Consider the following 24,590-nt stretch of genomic DNA (forward strand, 5'->3'; position numbering starts at 1 on the left):
ATATATATATATATATATATATATATATATATATATATATATATATATATATATATATATATATATATATATATATATATATATATATATATATATATATATATATATATATATATATATATATATATATATATATATATAAAAGTATATATCCCTTTCGCATCGGCTTCTTATCCTTCCATGTATTATGCGAAGGAAGATCTTAAGTGTGTGGCTCATGAGGCTAATTAACCTGTATTCATCGCATCTCTTCGCCTGTTGTTTTTTCTTGCTTATACGATATTAACGATCAATTAGATTGAAATACCTCTCCTTTATTGAACTTAAATTCTCGCAACAACATTAATTAAGGTTTTATGGTCATTTTTCGGTATATATATTAGCAGGTAGTTTGTAAATATTCATGTCATAATATATAATTTCGTGAAAATCTGAACTTTTAGTTCTTATTTATTTTGGACTATTTTTCTTTACGAAGTTTTCCATTATGTTTTGCGCATTTTAAGTTAATAATCAGAATGTTTGGTCTTAATTAGAAATAATAGACGATCATTTTATTGTTATTATTATTATTTAGGATTACTTTCCTATAAAGATGTATTGGGTATGGTGTGCCTCAAAGTATCAAATGTCTTTTGATAAAGACACGGTGTTGCCGAAAAAATTGTCATGTCATAATATATAATTTCGTGAAAATCTGAACTTTTAGTTCTTATTTAATTTGGAGTATTTTTCTTTACGAAGTTTTCCATTATGTTTTGCACATTTGAAGTTTAAAATCAGAATGTTTGGTCATAGTTAGTAATAATAGACCATCATTTTATTATTATTATTATTTAAGATCACTTTCCTATAAAGATGTATTGGGTATGGTGTGCCTCAAAGTATATCGTCTGGGGTTTTCAAGCACCCATAAAGTAAGTACGACCTTCATCTATTGTTACTGGGTAAACACTACAACCAATATCACAGGTCCACAGGGAATTTGATGTTTGAAAGCTGTTTGCTTATTTGCATAATTTTGGTGGCACTTTAAAAAAAAAACACATATTTTTGCTCTATCACGTCACGTTTTTATAGCGCCCTATATGTTACAAAAGTTATTTTATTTATATACATACCGACGACATGTCAGGCATGATTTATAAATGAATTGATTTTTATGAATGAGATTTAGCAACACTGGATAATATTAGATTTTTCTGCAAACCAACCGAGTTGGCGCAGTTTGGTTGTATTGGTCGTCGGGCTACTGTGTTCACAGCTGTTGTCTTCGTTGTTGCGTATTTCTAATGTTCTAGAACGTATAAATATGGAAAGTTATATCTGTGGTAGTTTTGTCGTAGCCCAGATAGCACACAATATCCTCAGAATATCAGGTCAATGTCCCCTTTAAGTCGCACATCCCGGGACATGTCGAGGAAATTCTTAGGATATTCATTAGCATATATACTGAGGATATACTGTAAAATACATCCCAGGGATATCCTCTGAATCAATAGCTTGCGGATTTACTGTACACGATATACCACAGATATCCTCTAAATAGATGGCCTGATTATATTAGAATATTAGAATAAAAATAAGGGAAAAAAGTGAATAATCGTAAAATAAAACGAAACCTACTAAGTTAAATTCTGAACAACTGAGAAGAAAAATACTTCGTTTTTTTAGATTTGTGGTGTTTTGGAAGACATTTTATTGGCAACGTTTTTGTGCACATCTACATCGACGCCAGTGTTGGCAAGTCTTAAAAAAAACGAAATCAAACCATAAAAATCAACTTGTTTTTATTATTTCGTAACATGAACGAGACAAGAAACGCTTTTTTAATAACAATACCACAGAAATACGAATTCATATAAATAAAAAAATTACAAAAACGTAAAAATAATTCGATATGACAACATTGTTCGGCTGCAACCAATGATGCAACTACTCGCGGTCGTGCCGTGCCGGACTCGCTCGAGTCTCATAGGCTTCTCCACTGTCTCGTCGTCCGTCACCTTTTCAGCCATGTTTTTGTTGGCGGTATACGGTATACGGCGACTTGGCGTCTATTTTGAGTGTTTTGTGTGCTGTAATAACTGCTTTCAGTGCTTTCATTTCAGTTATTTTTTTGTGGTATTATTATTACTGAAGAACTAATAATTCGTTTAAGTAAAGCTTTATGGTAATATATAACATAAGATTTGTTACATTCTAACCTGAACGAACCAACATCATGCATTGTTTTTTATTATTTTGCTAGGTCAATGAGATAGCAATATCAGGCGGCGGCAGCAGTTGTGAGTTTGCAAAACCAGCCAAACTAACCAAGACAAGCTCTGACCCCGCTGAATGAACTTGCAATGAAATTTATTTGGTTGGGCATGAAGAATTTTTTTTTTATTTTTAAAATTAAAATTTGGTAAGTAGATATTATGTTTTTTAAAAATAAATAGGACGTAAATTGATACTTCTTTTAAGGAGTGATTGCTGGACCGAGTTAAGATAAAGCTGACTTTTTTATAACCTACATTATACGTTTTAGACTACATATTTTTTTGATTCCAAACTTCTTTTCGTATCTTATTGCATTGTTTTTGAAAACAAAAATCAAATCCACTTTCTCTTCATTTTTTTTGAGCAGTTAAATTTAAGCATACAAAACTAAACTAATTTTTTATTTAAATAAGCAATGTTAGAGAAAATCTCCCAGAACAAAATTATATTTTTAATTATATAGTATAGGTAGCATATTTTTTTCTTAAAATGGATGCAAAAATCAGCCCCCAAAAACAAAATATTAATTTTAGGAATCACCCTGCATAAAGTACAAATGGTTGTTGGGTTAATTCATGAAAACGTCTTTCCTATTTTTTAAGGCTTGCTTTCATGGTTACCATCACGAGCAAAAAATCTAGGAAAATTTTTAGGTTAGCGAAAAATATTAAATGAAAAAAGGGTTTTACTATCAAACTGAAAAGTCATATTTGTTCTAGTTTTTTTTTGCGCACGATAGTACCTACTCTCATGAAAGACATCTTACCGATGAGAGTTTAATGCGTTTTGTATTTAATGAAATGAATGTATTTAATAAAAAATCACTTTCATGAGAGTACTATCAGCGTCAAATCAAGGTCTTACGTAAAAGGCGGATGTAGGGATTTTTTAAATCTGTTTTTTAAACATATAAGATACCAGTCTCATTCTTTTTTTTTTATAAAGTACAGATATATAAAACCTGTCTTTTTCAAAACTAAAGTATTTTCAGATGCGGATAAGAAGGTAAACAGAACACAAACATCAAAAGAATGTGATAATTCAATAGCTGCTTAGCTGAAAACAGCTACTTTCACCAAAGAATGGCAGAAAACCTGTCAAATATTAGTTAGTCTTTTGGAATTTAGTTCAAGATATAGGATACATTAGGCTAGATTGTTCTATTCTACAACATTTTCATATCTACAATAGAAAAAATGTGTATAAAATGTGTTTTATTAATGGCATCGATCGGCAGTCCTTCACTTTTACCATCAAAAGCAAAATTAAAGATTAAATATTAATTGGAAAAAACTTGTACATTTCAAATATCGCCTGCTATTCCAGTGATGACTTCACCAACCATACCCACACCCATCACACGCAAGTACCAAATACTGAGATAGAATTGTTGTAGTCGTACAACCAATTGGACTACTGGACATTACCTTTCCAGTATTTCTCATAGGCAGTTCGAAATAACCTAATGAATAAGGTCAACTAGTATATCTATATAAAATCCTATATCCTCACAGTCGGATATACTAACGACGTCTCAACTAGTGTAACTGGATATCCTTAGTATGTCCTAACAAACATCCTACGGACATACGTATCTGATATATTGTGGACGTTCCAATTAGTAACATTGTATATCCTTGAGACGTCTTAAGGATGTCCCTTAGTTAAAACAGTATATCCCTAGGATATACGCTGTGTCCCGTCATATATCCCGAGGACGTTTTACGGACGTCCTTGTGCTATTTGGGAGTAAAGCAACGGCAAGCAAAGGTGTAAAAATTGGCGACCGAGACAAGTTCTGGGCTCCTCATACTGTTTGTTCCGTTTGCGTTGCAGCATTAAGAAAATGGCAAAAAGGTAGGAAGAAATGTTTAAGCTCTGGTGTTCAAATGGTATGGCGAGAGCCTAGGAATCACAGTGATTATTGTTATTTTTGCTCCAGTAAAGTTCAATTATTCAACAGAAAAAATAAGAAAAAATTGCGTATTCTTGACTCTGCTATGCGAACAGTTCCTCATGAACCAGATCTATTCGTATCTACCGCCCCAAAAAAAACTAGGAAAGGTCATATCGTCAGAATCAGAGGAATCTAATTCGAACCCAGATGACTCGGATTTAACCAGAGCGAATTAAATTAGACATTTGCAGATGCGGACCTGGCGTCACATGAAGCTTTTACCGGGATCGCGAAAAAGTGTAATCAATATTTTACTAAGGAAGGAACGCTAGTGTATTGTAACAATATTACTGACTAGAATCCTAACTAGGATTCCAGTTTTTTGCTAAATAAAAAAATTAATTTAAATTAAAATAAAAATTTAATTTTGTAGACCTGTGTAATTTATTGTTACCAGCAAATTATTGAATAGGAGAAGAAGCATAGTGATTTTCAATCTCAAGGTTTGAACCATAGTGAATAGATATGATAAGAAACAAAATGTATTTCCTTTATCAAAACCATATTGTTTCTACTTTGGACAAACTGAAAAGGAAGCTAAATGAATATGAAACCAATATAGTTAGTAGCTGGACCACCGTCCATAGAGTTATTTGCAGAAAGTCAAGAGTTATTAAATACAACCAAACAATAAAAAAATCAAGTGGTAACAGATTGTGCACTACGAGATTTAATTACCTTGAGGAAATTAAAACGATTTGATCCGAAAACAGATGTGTAATTTATCACTAATGAAATTTGGTTCCATACGCACGATACAGCCCAGATAGCACGCGACATCTATTGGATATTTCAAATTAGTCCATGCATTATCCAAGAAGTCCAGGAAATTCTCTAGCCGTACAACTACTTTTGTACAACTTCTTGACATCCAGTGGCGGATATCTTTTGAATATCTTTTAAATATTTCCACTGTCGGATGTAATATAAAATGACACAATATTTAGATGCTATGTTTTGAGAATACCAAAAGTTTATTTCAAGGATTCTAAGAACATGTTTTTATAGAATTATTTATAATGCTAGTTGAAGTGTATCGTCACGTCAAAATTTGTTAATCTGATCTATATACATGTTGCTATATATTTGATTTACAATTCTGTTTGAAAACAAGTATTATGTGACATCGCAGAATACAAAGAATCGTTACTAACCAAAAACTGGGATTCTCTGGGTGGCATTGTACGAGACGGCTCGATCCTTGTCCACTGCCTACAGAATCCGTGTTTTTCGAAGTTTAACAATTGTTCTCGGTGAATTTGTTATTGTGGTGGATCTTAGTGAACAAATAGGTAGTGTTTTTTTGGTGATATAAGGGTCCCGCGGTTTCGCTGTTTTCGTCTTACACACCGGTAACCAGTAAATGGGTTGGTCGGTGATCAACACGAATCGTTAACCTTGTTTCATTAAAGTTTAAATAAACATGTTGGTAAGCTGGCCGAATTGCCTTATGATCCAGTGGCCAAATAAAGTGTAAATGAAGAAGAACCAAAAAATTAAGTTCATATACTTCGGTGATTCTGTGGTGGAGCATTGCACGCGGCGGTTTAACCTCCGTTCGCTCCCGACAGAATCCCTTGTATTCGTCCTCAAACGTTTGATATCGGTTTCCACTGTGTGGACTTAGTGTTTTAGTGTTCAATGCATGTTTTGAAGTGATAATCGTCGTGGGCCCCGTCGTTTTTCCCTGTTCACGCCGGTATGGAGGCCGGATGGGCCCGGATGGTCCGCGGTGGAAGCGGGGGGAAGCCGTTTTTTTTGGTATCGGTCAGAATCGTTTTTTGCTAGCTGAGCAAATTATTGGTTATTTTTCTTCTTTGTACGTGGTGGTCATTGACCAGCGAAAATCCTCGACGGAAGTCGGCAATGGGCGAATGATCCTAGCAGTCGAGCCCAACATTTTTTTGTGAAACGCATAATTGAATTGAATTGAATATACTTCGGTTACACCTTAACATCCTACCCCTATAATTCTCATCATGCCATTTTATTCCATCCAATTTTACATGACATGTAGTTAATACAGTGTGTCAGAAATATCTCGGTTATTAGTAAAACTATATGCTTGTGGTTCGCGGCTCATGGTGCTACTTTTTTGTGAAACGAAAGATGCCGTCGACAGAATTTTCTTGTCCCATTGTCTAAGCTACCCCGTATTTTGAAAATGTCGCAACTTACGGCGCTTCTCGTATCTGCATTAATATTTAAACTATAGAAAAAATAAAAATACGTCCACCGAGATTTTCTCACGTAGAATCAAATACTTTTTTTAGATTTTATTTTTTGAATTAAAATAAAACATAAAGTTTAAATGGGCCACCCTGTATAATTTGTCATCATTGTATTGCATCCGCGAAGCACTTTCCGAATATTTACACCTTACCATTTGTTTTCAATTCAAGTCTGTATTCAATGTTTTAATATGACTTCTTATAGTAGGGCATGAAATGCAAATAAATTATTATTATTATTGTTATTTAATCTTTTATTTAATAACTATGTTACAATATAATTTTATATATTTAACAGTTTTAGTTCACTAATTCACTAATCTAGTACTATCTAGTACTAATTTATTTTATTGACTTAAAAAGTTTATTCAAGAAGTATTTTTATCCGTGTTATCTATATTCCTCTCGCAAAATTAGTTTAGATGTATATTAGTTTGAAAACTATATCTCTCGTGGATTTTATTTTGAATGTAGGCTCTTAAGAACTTATCAAGTACTGTTAAGTCGGGAGACCTTTGAAACGCGCTGTCATTGGCTGAAACCGGTTGTGACGTCAATTCGCCCGTCAGATAACCCGCCAAAAGGAAAGTTGAAAATGACCGAAGCCGATTTTTTAAAACGTCAATCTGATAATTTACCTTTACTGGATATATTTATGGTGACATCTGTGGTTTGCAGTAATAAAGCTAAAAGGCTTGTTCATAGAAAATTTAGCCACTAGTTTTCAACCAATATATTATTGTAATCAGCTTAAAGTTTTCTAGTTTTTAAAATTCAAATGGTTTATCAAATAAAATATAAATTATTTAACAAAAAAAAAACAAAAAGGATTTTTTTTAAACTAGTGGAAACCTAAATACTGATTTTAATTGGAATTGATAACTTAAAGTGTTCTTTATGTAATACAGATCAAGAAGCCATCCCTGGGGAGACTGCAATAGGATAGGTGCAAGTTCGAACATAATGATAACAAAAAACGACGGTTTTATTTTCTAGTAGACGAATAAAAAATTTATCTGACGTTTGACAGGTTTGTTTTTGTGTTGCTTTCTTATTATCATGTAAAGCATCGATCGAAACGCAGCGTCACGATCGTTCTTGCGCGTTTCGTGTCGTTTAAAACGATTAAGCGGGTGTCACAATTTGCATTGTTTATTGCAACTTAAATATTGGCTTTTGAGTTTTGACATTTGATATGCGTTATTTCTATACATAAACAAATTTATTAAAGAAATAAAAAAAATGTTAAAGTTCCCTATTGCCTTCAAAAGTCAAGGGGATATTTATTTATTAACAAATTATTGCCGACCTCTAAACAATTACCATTAACTGGCATCGAGGTCTTAAAAAAACATGCAATAACAGAAATAAATAGATACCATTCTATATCATATAAAAAAAATTAATGTTTATATTATGTTTCATATATAGTGTTGGGGGTTAGGACACATTTTCTTTATTGCATCCTGTAGTATAGTTTGTTACATTTTATTGTAAAGTTGTATACATCTATATATTGGGGAGGTATAAGAGAAACAGTTTTTTTTTTTACCTTGTACTCTGTACAATAATACTTTTCGCACATAGACTTTGTTCTTCCTTGTCCTAAAAATATAGCAGTTTTAGGAATCTTGAAATATTGTCTAAGGAATTGTTTAAAAAAGTGGTGAAAATATAATTAAAATGTGCAAGTCGTTTAAAAAATGCGACCAGCCTATTTGAAATTACATAATAGTTTAAAAAGTTCTAAAGCATGCACCTACGTTTTATCCGAAAATCAACAATAAAACGAAGTCGGACAAAGGTTTTCGAGAGCAAACTTGCTTCAATTCTAATTTGATATGCTTCCGCCTCGCAAGCAGATTCAACTCTCAACAAACAAGCGAAACTCGTTAATACCCCATCAAAGGATTTAGAGACCGGTTTATATGTTGCATTTAGGAATCCCTCAATTATTAACGTAAAGCACTGTATTTAATTTTGCCCCCAGCCCCAATCCGCAAAACATTATTATTACGTTATATGCACAACTGACATTAGGTATAATTTATTATGTCACTATGCATAATTCGCAATGCGGCTCTGATCGATTGCATTGTGTACAGCTAATTGATATAATGTAGAGGTACAAGTTTATATAAGTAAGTAATACATACGCCATCGATCTAGATGTTAAAATTCTGCAAATGATTGTAAACAATTTCACAGAGTACTGAAAATAATAAAACAAATTAAAATATAGTCTGCGTCTCTACTATATACTTATTACTAATAGTGAAGGGTATATGTAAATAAGCGACCAATCAACATAAACTAAACTAAACATTTCCTCAACCTTTTGAAGACGCGCTTTTCATTTTAATATCGTATTGATAATCAGTGACGTCAGAACAGCGAGAAATACAACACACTATCCTCTCTTCTTTGCAATACAAGATTTCACCACGGAATAGAGAACATGGCGCGTCGGCAGTATGCAATGATCAAAATGTTAAAGGTTATGTAAATTATTTTTTGTTTTGAATTTGGTTATTGCTGACTGCATGATTAATTGTGATATAAACATTGCAACATCCCAACAAATATAAACATCGTACAACTTTATCACGAGGATGATGTAGTTTTTGCTAAAAATTACTGCCACAACTTCACAATATGTCCAACACGTCTAATTCGGTGGTGGATACTTTGCTGAAAAAAAATATATTGCAATGCGGTTTGTGCAAGAAGCTACTGTTATCCACACCAGTCATGTTGGTAGAAGAGGTCGGTAACACGTGCATTAGCTGTTTCAGAGAAAACTTCATAAACAGCAAGTCGCTGCAGAACACGGCCATTGAAGAACTTGTTTCTTCTTTAAATTACCCTTGCAGGTATCGGGAAAACGGGTGTGAGTACTATTGCTCGTCCTCGGACTTATTATATCATGAAGACATTTGCATATTTCGTTCTAAAAGATGTCCTATGTGGTCTGTATGCAATTGCACCTGGGAGGGGTTTCTAACAGAGTTTGTGGGTCATTTTTTGAATTACCACGGGGAACACGTTATTAAATTTGACTGTAACTTATTTTACCTGGATGTATCAATGGCTGAAGAAGAAGTGATTAAATTGCTTGTAACAAAAAATATAATTTTACTCCTGAAGATGCAACTAAGCATAGAGAAGAACAAGCTGTATTATGTTGTATGTCATGTGAAAGATGATGGTACTACTTACGATTATTCTGTGAAACATAAAGGGAACAGTGACAGCTACATAAAAACTAGATCCACTGTTGTTGAATCTAAATATATTTACAGAGATTTGGATGAATCTATCGCCGTTAGCGTTGATCTACTGTCCTTGCAACAAACCGTCAAGGTGGCCAATAGAATTACCAACATTTTTAAAATCAAAACATTTGATGCTCCTGCTCACTATTTAGAAGAGCGGATGCTGCAGTTCTTTGAGTGTCCTGTATGCAAGAGCTTCATGAAACCTCCTATCTATCAGTGCCAGTCAGGTCACAGCATTTGCAATTCCTGCAAGCCAAGATTGGAAAAGTGTCCAACTTGCAGAGCACCCTTCGGAATGACCAGAAATTATTCACTGGAAGGTCTAACTGTGGGAGTGTCTTACCCTTGCACCTTCCACGATTTGGGATGTATGATGTCATTGTCGCCTGCTGATATTGCTAAACATGAAGGTAACCATCATTATTTGAATTATATGTACCATTAGTTATTTCTACTTACTACTTACTTCTACTAAGTTGTATACCACTACCAGATAATCCAATGGAATATAAAAGAGTAGTTTACAATGATTATCTTAGAATTCAAATAACCGTACTGGATGGGGAATTAAAGACATTCAGCCATATCCCGAAAAGTAATTTTCGTAAGTAGGGTGAAAAAACTTATAACTAAGGGAATTGCTGGAAATAATTTTTAAGTTTATAAAATGGCCGCCAGAGGAAGTATTAGCATTTTTGAATTTTAACTCGCATTTTTTGAAAAATAATCATATTAATTTTTCATTTAAATTTCCGCAGGCTGTAGAACCGGTAGGTCGGAGAGGTGTGTCGGATATTAACTCTGTCCTGCTGACGTTTCACCAAACATGCTGCTGACTTCTTCAGAGCGCTGAAACTATTTCAGACAGCTCGCTGTCAATAGAGTTGTTGAAAAGGCCTTTTTTTTAGTCTATCAACGCTGCAAATTTATTTAGATTACTTGTATTTCCGCTAGAGGGTGATTTGCAACATCACTTTTAATGAAACAAAAAGATAACCAAATAAGAGTCTAAAGGCAATTGTTTTTCATTATTGTAGGATATTGTATTGCAATATTAAATCATATGTTGGCGTTTTAAGCGTCAAAATATTAAAAATATACCCAAAGATGGCGATCGAAATGATTTTTTCACTCTCATGTTCCGCCCTTATTTGTTTCTTTTGTTGTCATAAAAGTGATGATGCATTTAATTTTTTTGGAAAAATAAATTTTATTTATATCTTAAAACGTCATCTAGCGGCGATACGACTAATTGAAATCAATCCGTCAAGGACAGCGTTGATGGTTTAAGAGTGCTTTTCAATGACCCCAAGTTTGACAAAATGGTTGCTTTTACACTTTTTTTCTTTCCTTAAACTAATTTCTAACTTAAAACAGAATAAAATCAAACAACTAGTCAATGGTTTAGGTATTGGTATTGGAGGCACACAGATGATAATTGGAGGCACTAGGCTTTTAATTTTCCTTCAAATGAGGTTTACTTCTTATCATCACTGTAAGAAATGTTATTTTTTCTGCTTGTATAATGGAAATTAATTTGGTTAATGTGCATAACATCTGTATTTAATATTTGCAAATTTTTAATTATTTAATTCAAAGAGAGTCTGTAGAGCCTTATTCTTGTACTTAGAAGTAGCCCAAATAGGTAGCAGATATGTTAGTTCTGATTATCTATATATATGTATTGTAAATTTTATATTTACCATTCTCTGTTAAAAATTTTTGATATTTTCTAGGTGGGTACTCCATAAGTTTTTCACCCCAAGTTTTTACGACAAATACATTTTAAGATACGGCCGAGCGCCCTTCTTAATTGGCCATACATTTACTTATATCACATTGTGAAATATACAGAGAAAAAAAATATGTAAAATATGTCACTCAAGGAACTCCTGTGCTGTGTTTTCTGTCAATTAGCAGATTTTTTGTTAATTTTTGTAGTTGTTAAGGCTCAAGTATAATTTTTTAAGCTGTGTGTCCATACAAGCCCTACAATTGCCCTGTTCACCTATGCACCATGACTGGAAGTCAGGACGTTATAGTAACCCATTTGCAAGAATTCCATAGCGAGCATGTCATTTTTGAAGGGTATACTGAAACATTTCGGCTCGAAGCGTACCACCCGCTTAACCAAATCGTTGATAGAAAAATTCTCCTAGCCTATGACCACATTTTTAGGTAAGGTTAATTATTAAAAGAAAACGTATATATGAAATAATTTTTTTGCGTCCTTTCATAATTTTTACTTTATAATTTTTTTATGTTACATAAATTTAATTTATTGTTACAATCTTAATCTTCTTTTAATTCTACAGTAAATATTGAGGATACATTTATAAATACAGCACATTTTAAGAGATTTTTGTGTGAAAAATTAAGTATGTTATTTCCGATAGCGATAATAATGTTTTATTTTTATAATATTCACTTTGCAAAAAGGTGATTTAACTTTTTTCCAATTGTAAAAATTAAGTATTATTATGAAATAATTGTCAAATGTATGCCCTTTTGAAGAAATGAAATATGTTCACTTGACAAGAAGATAATTTTATTTGTAGAAAAGATCAGTTCCAGTGCCAACAAAAAGTGTAGAGGTTTGCACCATAGATAACTAGCGAATGTTTTACAATTTTTTGTCTATGGTTTATACTCGTTGGGTCGATCAATTTTAATATAATTTCTAGGTTAACCTGCAGGAGATGGGGCGACAGCTACATGTGGGCGTCCGAAATTATCGGGGTTCAAAACGATACCAAAAGTTTTGTGTACGAAGTGAGCATCATCGACATAAAGAAGCCAGAGAAACGGCTAATCAGGACTGATTACTGTCTGAAAGAAATGATCGAAGATGAACTGCTGAAGAAATGCGTCGCTCTTCCAAATCGCATTTTGTCTTCTTACTCGAATAACGGAATGGTCCAGTTCCACTTTAGGGTTAAAAAGGGGATGTAGTCGTTCAAGTTAATTATCGTCCTTGTTTTTTTTTTTGTTTTTTTGAAAGATCACGTTGTTACCTGCAGTTTTGTTAATTTGGTTGGAAGATAAATTAATATTTATAATAAAAGTTTCTGTATGCTAAAAAAAATTTTTAGTCGTTTATTATTATTTATTATCTAATAAATTCATAAAAACTACTTTATGCAAGCTAAATTCGGAGAAAGTCACAGGTTATAATTTTTAAATAAATACTAATATAGCTACACTGTCCAAGAGTTGCGTGCTAGTGCATTTTTTCTGCCCATAAAATAAAATCAATTGTTGAGGGGAGTGAGCGACGTCATCATTCGAGGTGTTTTGATCATTTATTATTTCATCGTAAGCAGAATACAAGCCAGGGAAGGGATATAGGGAGGCAAATAAAATTTCTCGAGACTAGATGCCGTTTAATACACCAAAAAAATAAAAGAAATTAATTTGTAATTTTAGCGGGTACTTCGAAGCAAAGCGCGTCTTTGCCGGTGGTGGGATCGGTTAAAGCCCAGTGCACAACCGTTTTCACCTGCAACAAAAAATAGAATAAAATTTTAGCAAAGTTATAAGAATAAATTTAATAAATTCGGGTTGCACAAAACTATGTAGGATGAATGTAATTGAGCAATCACTGGAAAGTGAGAGTAGGGATTCTTTATTAAAAAAAATTACCTAATTGATTACTAAAATACTTGAGCTATTTTAGTAAAAAGTAGCTGGTAGTTTGGTTACAGGGAAGACACTTATTGTCTAAAACAAGTTGGGTAGGCCACTAGTTAAATTTTGTGCTTGCGTGTTTTGTAAATGGTATATTTTGTTCCTTATTTTTTATATTAAAAAAGTATTACTGGGTAAAAGAATAACATTTTTTTAACTTTGTCGCTAACAATATTATTATTTTGGTTAACACCAGTTGTCCCACTGAATGATTATTTGAAAACAAGACAAGTCTGCAGAAAATTATTGTCGCAGAAAAACCTTATTTATAAAACAGTTTATCTTGACAAATTAAATCGTAGGAACCAAACAAATTTTAATGACAAGCTCGCTCTTGACAAGTCATTCAAAATTTCCGATTTTTTACTGAAATGTTGGTTTTGGTAGATGTTTTTTGACGAATTTTAAAAAAATATTATTTTCCTTTGCTTAAGATAGTTAATAGATTAAGACGCATGTTGCGTAAAAAGGATTCGAAATGTTTAACAGCATTTTAACAGTTGCTTTCTTGATTCGAGTGTCACAAATATTTTTAAAATAGACCTCCCATGGCTGCCACTCAATGTTTACATAGTACGAGTCAAAGCGAAACTGATATCCCAGCAAATATATAAACAAAACCGATGTATTTCATGGTTTTCATTGAGTGGATAGTACTACAATTAATTTTAATATTTTATTTGGTTTAACAAAATGATAACCATTTGGAATATTTCCAATTTTTGGTTTCCTACTAGATTGACTTTTTCCGAATGATAGATTTTCGATAACGTATATATCCGCACTTTGTTTATAATTTCCTTCTATAAGATGCAAGTCGCCCACTACTGCGCACAGCCGGACAGCCCCGTACTATTATGTGTGTTTCACTCTCAATTTTTTCTTAAGAAGCTGCTAGTTATACTATACGTTATATTACGATATTACTATACTGCTCACCCCAATCCAATTTACTGTCATCAAAGGTCTGTTTTCCGAAACTGGTTTATTTCCGTTTTTTTTTTAATTACAAACGGTTTTCTTTTGGCGGTTCAGTCATGATAATTATTTTTTATAAAACTATTCGAATGGTTTCTGGGTTTTCTATTATTTTCCAATTTTTTTTCACTTAATTTAGGTGTACCTATTCGTCTCGCAATTGATGTATTATGATGATTATTGTTCGGGAATCAGTGATAAACTGATTTCCGATATTTTATAATTAAATAAAAATAGTAACCGAAAATAAATGCGTATGCCTTTTTTGATAAACAAAATATTCATTTTTGAATATATTTTTTATAACTTTTTTTTTCATTCATGCGCAAACGTATGTTTCTTTCTTATGCCGCCATATATTAAAATAAATTATAACATTTTTTTAAGTTTATTTACCAGCGTTTGAGTTTCACTATAACTTACTGTCCTAATTATAAAGAATGTTGAGTTTGAGAAACCCTGTATACACCAGATCTGTCTACGTTCGCTGTCTGAAGCCCGAGATGACAAATACGTTTTTTTCAAGAAAGAAAAGAGTCTGCTCCATACCGAACGCGAAATTATTTAAATCGACTTATTTACAAATTTCGTCACGTTCCTAACTTAAACAATACAAACGACCTTTTTAATTACAAGATTTATAGTCACAGTCTTTGTCTTTAATATTTAACAAAGGAAACAATTAAGGAAAAAAATATTCGCTGGCAGTTCCCGGACAATCCATAAATTATCTTATACATTTTCCCAAGGTATAAATGTATAGTTAAGTCCCGAGTCAAACTATTCATAAATTAATTCTTTCACTGTAGTTGTATATTTGCGGAAAAAATAGCGAAACGGAAGGTAGTATTGATGCGGCTGAGGAGGCTGACATTTTAGAACATGCTCCACGTTTTGACACGTCTAGCCAGCCAGTGAACTTAACTCCCGAACTGAAAGCATTAATCAATAATCACATACATACATCTAGCAAGCCTGTCAAAACTAAACTAACGAAAACCAACCAAAGCTTATCAAAAAATACGAGATTATAAATTTTAAAACATTTACATTTACATTCCTACGGAGGCACCGTTCGTAAAAATAAGGATGCCATGTTCACCTCCATGCCGGACGCTTTTAGTTCTGACAAAATACAATTTCAAATTTGACATTTCCATAACTCGCTTGCTTTAATTTCATTGGCAATTTTGGATATTTTGACAGGAAAACATGTATTCCGAGAATTAGTTTTAAAAACAAAGGGTGTCCTTAAAAAAATTAAGTTAATCGTTGGTCCGAAGTTTATATGGCGTATAATAATGTTGGTTTCGTCTATACTTGGGATTATGCTCTGTGACCGTAGGTTCTTAAAGTCATGAACCAGGCGAGATAGACATTCTGTGCTTTCCCACCGATAAATTTTCCTCGGCGTGTGCCGGAAAATGGGTGAATATCCTAATTTGTGATGTATCCAGTTAAGCACAAATAAAAAAAAAACATTCTGTGCTGGACGCTAAGGTCGTAGACAATATGATGTCGGTTGTTAATTTCAGAAAATTCCCATGGGTGGTATGTCTTTATTGCACACTACCAATGCCATATAGAACAAATTTTTGTTTTCGACTCTCAGTTTGTATTGGACCGAAATAATTTAACGTGTTAGGCGTTTTCGTTCTTATCGCATCTTACGAGAAGTCGTAAAAACTCGACGTTATACCCCTTTTACAACCAATTAACTACGACTGGGCATGTTTTAAAATCGCCATTAATTTAATTATTATTTCATTTGCGGCATAAACATTTGTATAAGTATACATGCATACACCTATTTATTTTTTTATTTTATTTATTCTTAACACCTTTAGAATCGAAATGATAAGAGAAAGCGATAAACAAATGTGAATTTGCTAACAACGTTGGTATTAATTTACCTATTTATCTAGTCACACAAATTTTTCTAATTCTTTTATAAAATTGCCTTTGGTTAAAATATTTAGCTAGGAAGCAATGAAATTACTTTTTTTACATTTTTTGTCTGCTTTGCGCAAAACATGCATTTTCTCTAGTAATTGAGAATTTATTGCCAAATAAAGAGAGGCTGTTTTAGCTCATTTTGCAGACAAACCAAAAGAATATTTGGGATTGAGTTGTTAATAAAGAGATGTAATAAGTGTATTGAAGTTAAGGGGGATTATATTGAAAAATAATAAAACATGGTTACTCTACTTTGTTTCTTTCATATTCAGGCAAGGAAATTTTGGCGTTGCCCTTGTAAGTGAATGTAACTCACCCTGGGATATATCTGCAACACGTCGATCGTGTTTTTAAATATGTACGTTTTGCCGTCTTGGAAGTTACAATTGTTTTGGGTTTTGCCGTCCTCCTCGTATATTCTGTCGCAGGCGTCGCTACCGTCAACACCGATGAAAGGGAATTCTAATCCCAGCAAGTTCGCGTTCACAGTCTGCTTCAAATTTTTTACCTGGCTTCCTAAAACCATAACACTTAAACTTAACTTAACTTAAACAGAATTTTTGAAAATTATATCTAGTCTATTTAACTCTTAAAAATAAATTATTTTTAACGAATTATTAATTATACTGTGTTTTATACAGTGCGATACACTGAGACAAGTTTTCTTCAAGCACATCCAAAAATTTATTTGCAGCAAGCCAAGAGCTTTTCTGCGCTAGCAAAATTCACTTTGCTAAGTTTCCTTTGCAGCTAATTCTATAGCAAAGGTTTCTAGCTGCAGCTACATAGCTCTTTTCTTGGCTACTGTTGAATTTCTTTTTAAATATTATAAAATTCAGCTATATTATAAAGTAAGATTGTCCAACTTAGGGAACATATTTCGCTGGCATAGAGTGTTATATTAATTATTAGTTATATAAAATTTATTTAAAAATGGTTATTTATTTTCAATTGCTTTGAAAAGAATCATCCTTATTTGTGATAAACGTGAATCATTCGTTATGTATTACACTTCTTTAAAAGTTTTGTAATTTGCCGGGTAAATATTATATTATTTGAATCAACTAAATCTTAATTTAGATAACCACAACTGAAATAATCTTAATATTAAAATAATGCTTGATTAGTCATATTATTATATTATTAATCATATTATTAAATATGGTTTTTTTTATCTCTTCTTTACCGGCAAAGATAAGAAATCGGTCGATGCAAAAACAGCACATTCTTCAAGAAAATAGGCATGAATAACCTACCAGGCTGGAACTTAAGCGTCAGAGGTATCTTCGTGTTTTTCCTGAGTCTACAGGGCGGTTTATCACAGTTACCAATTAGAACATTGTCTGTGAGATTGTCGAACTTTGCTGAAACAACAAACAAATATTGTAAAATAGATTACTGTTTGCAGATGAAGTCAAAATTAGAAGCAGCTCCAGCAATAATAAAATTTAACATATTAATTCATTCGTACCATTTCCCCTATTTCAACAATTAGGCTTTTTAATTAGCTATAAAGATCCGAATTATTGATTATTATTTTGCTAGAAATGCTAGAATAGTATATTATGCAACAAATCTGTTAAATGGCATCCCTGCACGCTAGATCGGTATATAATTAGGTACTTTACAGAAGGAAGTAAAAAAATAATATTTTGTTTTATTATTACCAATTTTCTTTTTATTTAACTTTCCGTCTCGTAAAAGGTAGAAGTATGGTATTCACAAAAACGGGTTTAAAAGAATTAAGGTATTTATCATTTAAAAAATGTCAGGGGAGTAGAAAAAAATTTTTTGTATGCTAATATCTCGACGTCTATAACTATTGGAAATAAGCAACCTTTTACAAAATTTTGAGGTGTCAATTCCAAAAAAATGGATTTTAACCATTTTTTGGTTTAAATTTCTAATGTCAGTTTAGATTAATTTAAATTTAAAATGTCTACATATTCCTCCTGTAAAGAAATCAATCCCACAAGCTTTCAGTAGGAGCAAACGCAAATGTCACCTTTGACATAAAATACAAAATATATCAGAAACTCAAACAAAATCAACTTTGTTTGTTCAAATGGTCAGTAAAAAAACTGCACCATGTTTTGAATAGAATTTTTTATTACGAATGCAACGATGCGCGAAACAATGTGATTCCACATTGTTTAAATCACAAAAAAGGGTTTTCAATGTTTTGGTGTAGTAGACGCTGACAAGATGGCGTTGAGAGAATATCAAAATAATTTTATTGATATAGTTTTACATGCTGTTTTTAACGTTTTTGTACTCGGTTGTCTCCTCTATAAGATATAACATTGCAGCATTTTGTATAGCAAAAAAGAACCAACAAAAAAAAAAGAAACAACGTTAAAAAACGGCATGTACCATTTTGTGAATAAATTTAAAACAAATTCGGCAAATTTAGTTCTTTTTGGGTATCTTCGAAAGTGATGCGAATTTTCTAGTCTTCCTAACAGAACGGTATTAACCTTTGAATTTGGCACCTTTTATTTAATTTTTTTAATCATTTAACCATCTTCGCTTCTATTATAGTTTCCACCATCCCCATGGTAGGCGTCCTTATCTTGGAAATAAAAAATCTTCTACTTCAAAAAAATAAGTGAATACAAACGAAACTAATAAAACCTCTTTTTGCTTTAATTTTTTTCGATATTTTTTACCGATAATAAATACAGGCCACCCGATATATATGAAAGTCCTTACCAATATTTTTGGTCGTAACGACTTTAACTAGCAAAGTTCATCGGTTGCATCGTTATATAAACATGATTATAATTAACCAATCAATTATATCTTCACCGTCATCTATATTCGAGCATTTAAAGTGTCAGTCGATAATTACCAAATAAATATTATTGCTAATGGTGAGCAATTACAATTTTATAGAAATTCGATATGTAAAACGTACGGTTCAACGATTAATGAGTAAATTAACGACGGCATGTCTGAGCAAATTACGGATATTTAGAGAAGGCACCTAGTCAATGTTAAACAAACTTTTTTCACGCGTATTTGATTGCATGGCAATAGCGTTTCCCGCCATTGTGTTTTAAATACATGTTACTTACGTAACGGCTGTTCGATAACTTGTTCGATACAGGGCGAATCACTTTTAGTGGCCGCTATTAAAAGTTTTGAAAAAATATATATAACAAAATAGTTTCAAATTTCAAAATATATAAATGATGACAAACGCAGGGTTGTCACATTTACCCCAGACGAATGCCGAACTTGAAATTTCAATGCGGCTATTTTCGGAAACAATAATAATAAAAACTCTCTTTTTCTGGTTTCTGGTAGCTCTGGCGACGCCATGGTGTTTTTAGAATGCATGTTATTACGTTTTAATGGACCACCCAACGTGCGCGGAACATCCTATATAAAACTTTATTTGTAGGCATCGCAATTTCGCTGCTTAAAAATTTCACAGAGAAATTACGCTGGTACAGTATAAGATGTCATTTTGCGTCTTAATTATTTTAACAGTCGTGTCAAGGCAAGCCTCCGTTTAAAAGTCGCATATCATTGGAGGTTGAAAAAAAGTTATTTTGACAAAGGACAAATAACGCACGTTGAACTTTTTTTCCTTGTCGTTTACTTCGTATCCCGCACGAGAACCTTGACTCTTCGTTTGTCCAGTGCTTTTAGTCGGTCCCAAGATTCAGTTCGGTTTTTTTTTGCAACATTGAAAATCTGTTTTCATGCGTATCAAAATTATCGCCTGTAAATAACTCAATTCTAGATTAGTGTGGGAGCAAACAAAATAATAGCTACTTCTTAATTTTATATTTAATATAGAGGCTCTTAAAAAACTATTTATGATTATGTAAATATTGTTTTATGTTTCATATAATGACAAAAGATCTACATGGGATTTAAAAGTAAAATCCAGAGCTGCATTTTAAGACACATTATAATTTTAAAGTGAGTCAACGATGGTGAAAAGTTGATTATCTTATTGGTTTAAAAAGTTATGAGAAAATGGTAAATAGAAAAATTGTATAGAATATACCGAGTGACTCAAAAAAACCGTGACGAATAAGACATATAGCTTTATTAGAAGATGACTTAAACGACAGGAAATTGACTTAGATGCTACAGAGTGATCAAAATAAACGAATATATTTGGATCAGTTAAAATTCAAAAATCTCGATTTTATTAAATAGCCCACCATATATGCATATATATGTATATGTCATATAACTATTTTTAATACTTTGTGATTTATATTAACTTTTCCTTCTTTCTGTCTAAGACTATTGCTATAACATTAGTTGCCCAAGCCAAAATGACATTGTCAAATTTTTACCTAACAACTAATAGACGTAGAGCAGTTTGAAGCTAGTGGTAGTACTGAAGATAAAAAACGGAAAGTGGTACGCTGGAATGCTACCAATAAGGAAAAAGAATTGGAAATTTTCATATGGAACCACAGATATTTAAACCTCAACTTCTTCAAGAAGTCGATAACATCAATTGTGGTGTCAGCAAGATGGAGCTCCCCCTCATTACCTTGTGACTTAACACCACAAGATTTTTTTTTGTAGGAATATCTTAAAGATCGCATTTATGTGAATCTCCCTACCGCACTAGAAGATGTGGAAAATAGGAGTCGAGACGCTTACTGGAGAATAACACAATTTATGCTAAGGAACGTCCAAGAAAATAAACGAAAAAGACTAAACATGTCCACGCATATTTTTGAACACTTATTGCTCCACAGTAATAATAATTAAAAATAAGATAATTTAATTTATAGTAATAGGTATATTTAATAATATTTACTTTTTGCGTGAATTTAAAATTTGGCTGTTATTTTCAGCAAAATTGTTAATAATTGTCTGTTTTTCAATTTTTCAATGTAAAACTAACCAAATATGTTCGTTTATTTTGAACACTCTGCAGCATCCAATTCAAATTCCGTGGCATATATCTCTACGTCACTTTCGGATAACGCTAATATCAAATATAAGTGATATACCTAAATAATGGCGCCTTTATAATAATACTATTTGCGTCATCTTTGAATTGTAATATTTTTTTGTAATATTGGGAATAAAAAAGTTGAAGAAAGAAAAAACAAATCTTAAAAAAAAAGTGTTTGATTCGTAATTTTTGTATGCACGTTTTGTATTCTCATGAGATAATGAACTTTTCTTTATCGTTGACTTGCCCTGTACAAAATATCAACCGCCGAAAATAAAAAAAACAGGAATGGTTGCAATCAAATAATTGGTAAAAATTCAGATATTTTCTATTCTTAATTCACTTTGGCGTCTCTGTTAGTTTGTACACAATCGATATTATTATATAAAACCAGTGATATGTCGAGGTCTTTTACTTTTGTTAAAATAAATTGTTAATTGATACTGAATTGAATTGAAAATATAAAAATGTAGATAATTTTCGGAAGATATTTTTTCATTTAAAATTCAATCGAAACGAAACAAGCACAGAAACGCCTAGTTTCGAAATCCTCGATCAGGAATTAGCGCGAAATTTCCTGCAATACTTTACGAAATTGCGCGAGAACGCTCCCAACGCATCTAAAAGGTCGGAAATTACAATAAAACGCCCATAACTTATTACCTTAGACAACAAAAAAAAACATGACAAGTCATTGTATATCGAACGAATTTTTACTTTCCGAATCTCGTTTTTCTTGGACTTACCGCTCGAACACTGGCTCACTTGGGTAGCCGATGCGACGGCCACCAAACACAACAGACCTAACGATCCCAGAAATCGCACGTTTCGCGGCATATTTTCACCAGGCGACAACTAGTAATTGAAAAGCGTCAACGCTGGACGGTAATTAATGTAAATGTGGTCTCCAGTTTAGCTCGGTGCCATGAACTAAACCAGACTACCGTCCGATTCCACTCTCTCTTGAACTGTGTCAACGGTTCCACCGGTCTCTCTTCGGTACTACCTTTATATTATCCGTTCGCGAGACGGAAGCGGTCTTTAAAATTCAGTAACCGTCCAAACCGCTTCTCGCGTGCAACCGTCGCGTTTTTAATAATGTATTTCGGCTTTTGTTTTTGTACTTGTATGCAGATATTTTTGTTTCCTGGTATCAACATCTAGATTACCGTTGGTACCGCTTCATTTTTGAAGCAGTTCAAGGTCGACGATCTTTAGAAATTTTGTACAAACAAAATCTCAACGCATATTGAACAACGGGTGACATCACCGCTGTATTAACCCTGCTGTTAAACGCGGCGATAAGCCGCAAAAGTTTCGGGTTTTAGTTTTGGTTAGTTCAAGTTAAGTTAATATAAAAAATAAAAACATTACATTTCTGCCATATTTGTTTATATAACAAACTACCCTTCATTTTAAACAATAACAACACCCTTAGGATTTTCGCATTTATTTTAAAACACCCTGCACATATATACGAAATTTGTTTCGTTTTGGGATTTCGGGGTTTTTAAGGTGACCAAACAACACGTTCAATACTGTTGATAAATATTCTGGATTCCTCCCTCGTTGGTTGTTTATAAATCAAAACTTGCTGACGTTTCGTCAATCATCCTGTTGGTTACTTCAGAGCTGAACTGAAACTGACCCGCATTCTATTCTGTAAATGTTTACTTGTTACTTTCGAAAATCGATGAAATCGAATTTTTCGAAAGTATCTGCACTCGTATAAAAATTTTATATCTCGGTAACGGTAAGTCCTACGGGATCGCCGTTGGTACAGAAATGATTACCGTCGAAAAAAAATTTTTTTTTTGTCTGTCCGCTCTCGTCTTTTGGTTTTTTTTGAATAACTTTAGAACCGTTGGAGCTACAAAATTGAAATTTGTCTCATTTTTAACCCTTCACGAAGCACATAAGCTTATAAGAAATGGCCCTGATTCGCCGCCGGTATCCAATTTTTTTTCGCGATTTTCGACTGTTTTTCGGACTTTGCTATGAAACACGATATGTGTCCGAAATTTGAAGCAATCGACTTCATATTTGGAATATTTATGCAGCTTTACCCCGTGACGGAACCTATTGAAAATGACGGGGGGGTGTCGGGAAGTATTTTAAAAAAATTAAAAATCGCGTGTGCAAGGGTCTACGAAAGAAACCATTTTTCAAAAACGGTTTACAAGACCGAAAAAATTCTTGAACCAGAAGACGCGGAGGTAACGACTCCATAAACTTTTATTCTTTACAATTTTTCAAAAATATACAGGGTGCGCGGCAAATTAAAAAAAACTGAAAAATGGATCTGATTGAAAATTGGCAATAATTTCAAATCTGTGTTTTAGATGTCAGTTTCTTTTACAAGCCCATATAGACAGCTTAAACTTGTGTATTTACGGTTTTTAAGTATTGTACTGGGTGTTCGCGATATTCCGTGCAATTTTTTTTTAAATTGGGAACAATAAAATAACGTGAAGTATAATTTTTTTATTTTTGATTTTTTTTGGTTATTTTGGCATCCAGAAAAAACATCTTTTCCTCCAAAACTATTCGTCTGCTCGAAAAAAATTTACAACCGTAATACGTGGGAGACCCGGCGCTATAACTTTTGTTTTATGCATTTTTTCCATTATATACAAGTTGTTTTAGTTATTGACAAAAATCCAGAGAGTAAATTATTAACCGTAAATCAAAATTCGTACAAAAAATAGCTCATCCGTTCAAACAATGTTATAGGCCGTATCAAGGGCTACAATCTTTGTATTTGCGATTTTCATCACATACGCTGTTCGAGATATTTCAAAAAATCCAAATGAAAATCACCATTTCTCGCCCTCAATCTAGACCCGATGACGTCATTTACTATTACCACGTACTGCATGGTTTCAGAAAACAAGTAGTTTTTTGAAAACCATTTACTCCATCGGAAAAATTCGGATACCAGGAAACTAAGGAGATCCAGTGCTATATCCTCTATTCCGAACGTTGTTGGAATTATATATAGGGTACGTCGTTTGTGGCCAAAAAATTCTAATAGATCCTAGAAATTTCCGCTTTTGTGGGTGAATATGAAAAATCGTATCGTAAACTGTGTCGAGGAAGAGTTTAAGGTTTCGTGTAAAATTTCGCGCTACGAACCCCAGTGACGATTTTTCGAAAGCAATATTGTTTATATAGTAGAAGATTTATGAATAGTATTTTGTACCCCCTTCTGTAAAATACTAAATTATACACCAATCTGGCGTGCGAAGAGAGCGTCACTTGTTTTGCAAAATTCACCCAAAAACTAAGGGTCGTAGAAAAAG

The 24,590-nt window shown here is 32.8% G+C and overlaps 2 protein-coding genes across 2 annotated transcripts; one reads left to right on the forward strand and one right to left on the reverse strand.

Annotated features, from left to right (window-relative positions):
* Positions 1–8,915: 8,915 nt before the first annotated feature.
* LOC132701291 (uncharacterized) lies at positions 8,916–12,969 on the forward strand. The gene is made up of 3 exons (XM_060669092.1): positions 8,916–10,141; positions 11,702–11,909; positions 12,416–12,969. Exons 1-3 carry the CDS (start codon positions 9,109–9,111, stop codon positions 12,681–12,683), a joined length of 1,509 nt encoding a protein of 502 aa, XP_060525075.1. The 5' UTR covers positions 8,916–9,108; the 3' UTR covers positions 12,684–12,969.
* A 124-nt stretch (positions 12,970–13,093) lies between these two features.
* On the reverse strand, positions 13,094–22,297 carry LOC132701300 (NPC intracellular cholesterol transporter 2 homolog a). Its single transcript, XM_060669103.1, has 4 exons — positions 22,035–22,297; positions 17,609–17,716; positions 16,669–16,868; positions 13,094–13,230 (listed from the first exon to the last, which is right to left on the reverse strand). Exons 1-4 carry the CDS (start codon positions 22,123–22,125, stop codon positions 13,141–13,143), a joined length of 489 nt encoding a protein of 162 aa, XP_060525086.1. The 5' UTR covers positions 22,126–22,297; the 3' UTR covers positions 13,094–13,140.
* Between the last annotated feature and the right edge of the window lie 2,293 nt (positions 22,298–24,590).

The sequence above is a fragment of the Cylas formicarius genome, unplaced genomic scaffold (genome assembly GCF_029955315.1).
Source record: "Cylas formicarius isolate icCylForm1 unplaced genomic scaffold, icCylForm1.1 PGA_scaffold_10__41_contigs__length_53128322, whole genome shotgun sequence".
NCBI lineage: Eukaryota > Metazoa > Arthropoda > Insecta > Coleoptera > Brentidae > Cylas > Cylas formicarius.

Excerpts from the sequence above, each read along its gene's own strand:
- LOC132701291 (XM_060669092.1), top strand. The coding sequence starts at position 9,109 with ATGTCCAACACGTCTAATTCGGTGGTGGATACTTTGCTGAAAAAAAAT. Across the intron at positions 10,142-11,701 it reads TGATATTGCTAAACATGAAG|CTGTGTGTCCATACAAGCCC; the intron begins GTAACCATCATT and ends TAATTTTTTAAG. Across the intron at positions 11,910-12,415 it reads GCCTATGACCACATTTTTAG|GTTAACCTGCAGGAGATGGG; the intron begins GTAAGGTTAATT and ends TATAATTTCTAG.
- LOC132701300 (XM_060669103.1), bottom strand. The coding sequence starts at position 22,125 with ATGCCGCGAAACGTGCGATTTCTGGGATCGTTAGGTCTGTTGTGTTTG. Across the intron at positions 17,717-22,034 it reads AGTGAGCCAGTGTTCGAGCG|CAAAGTTCGACAATCTCACA; the intron begins GTAAGTCCAAGA and ends TTGTTGTTTCAG. Across the intron at positions 16,869-17,608 it reads GACGCTTAAGTTCCAGCCTG|GAAGCCAGGTAAAAAATTTG; the intron begins GTAGGTTATTCA and ends TTATGGTTTTAG.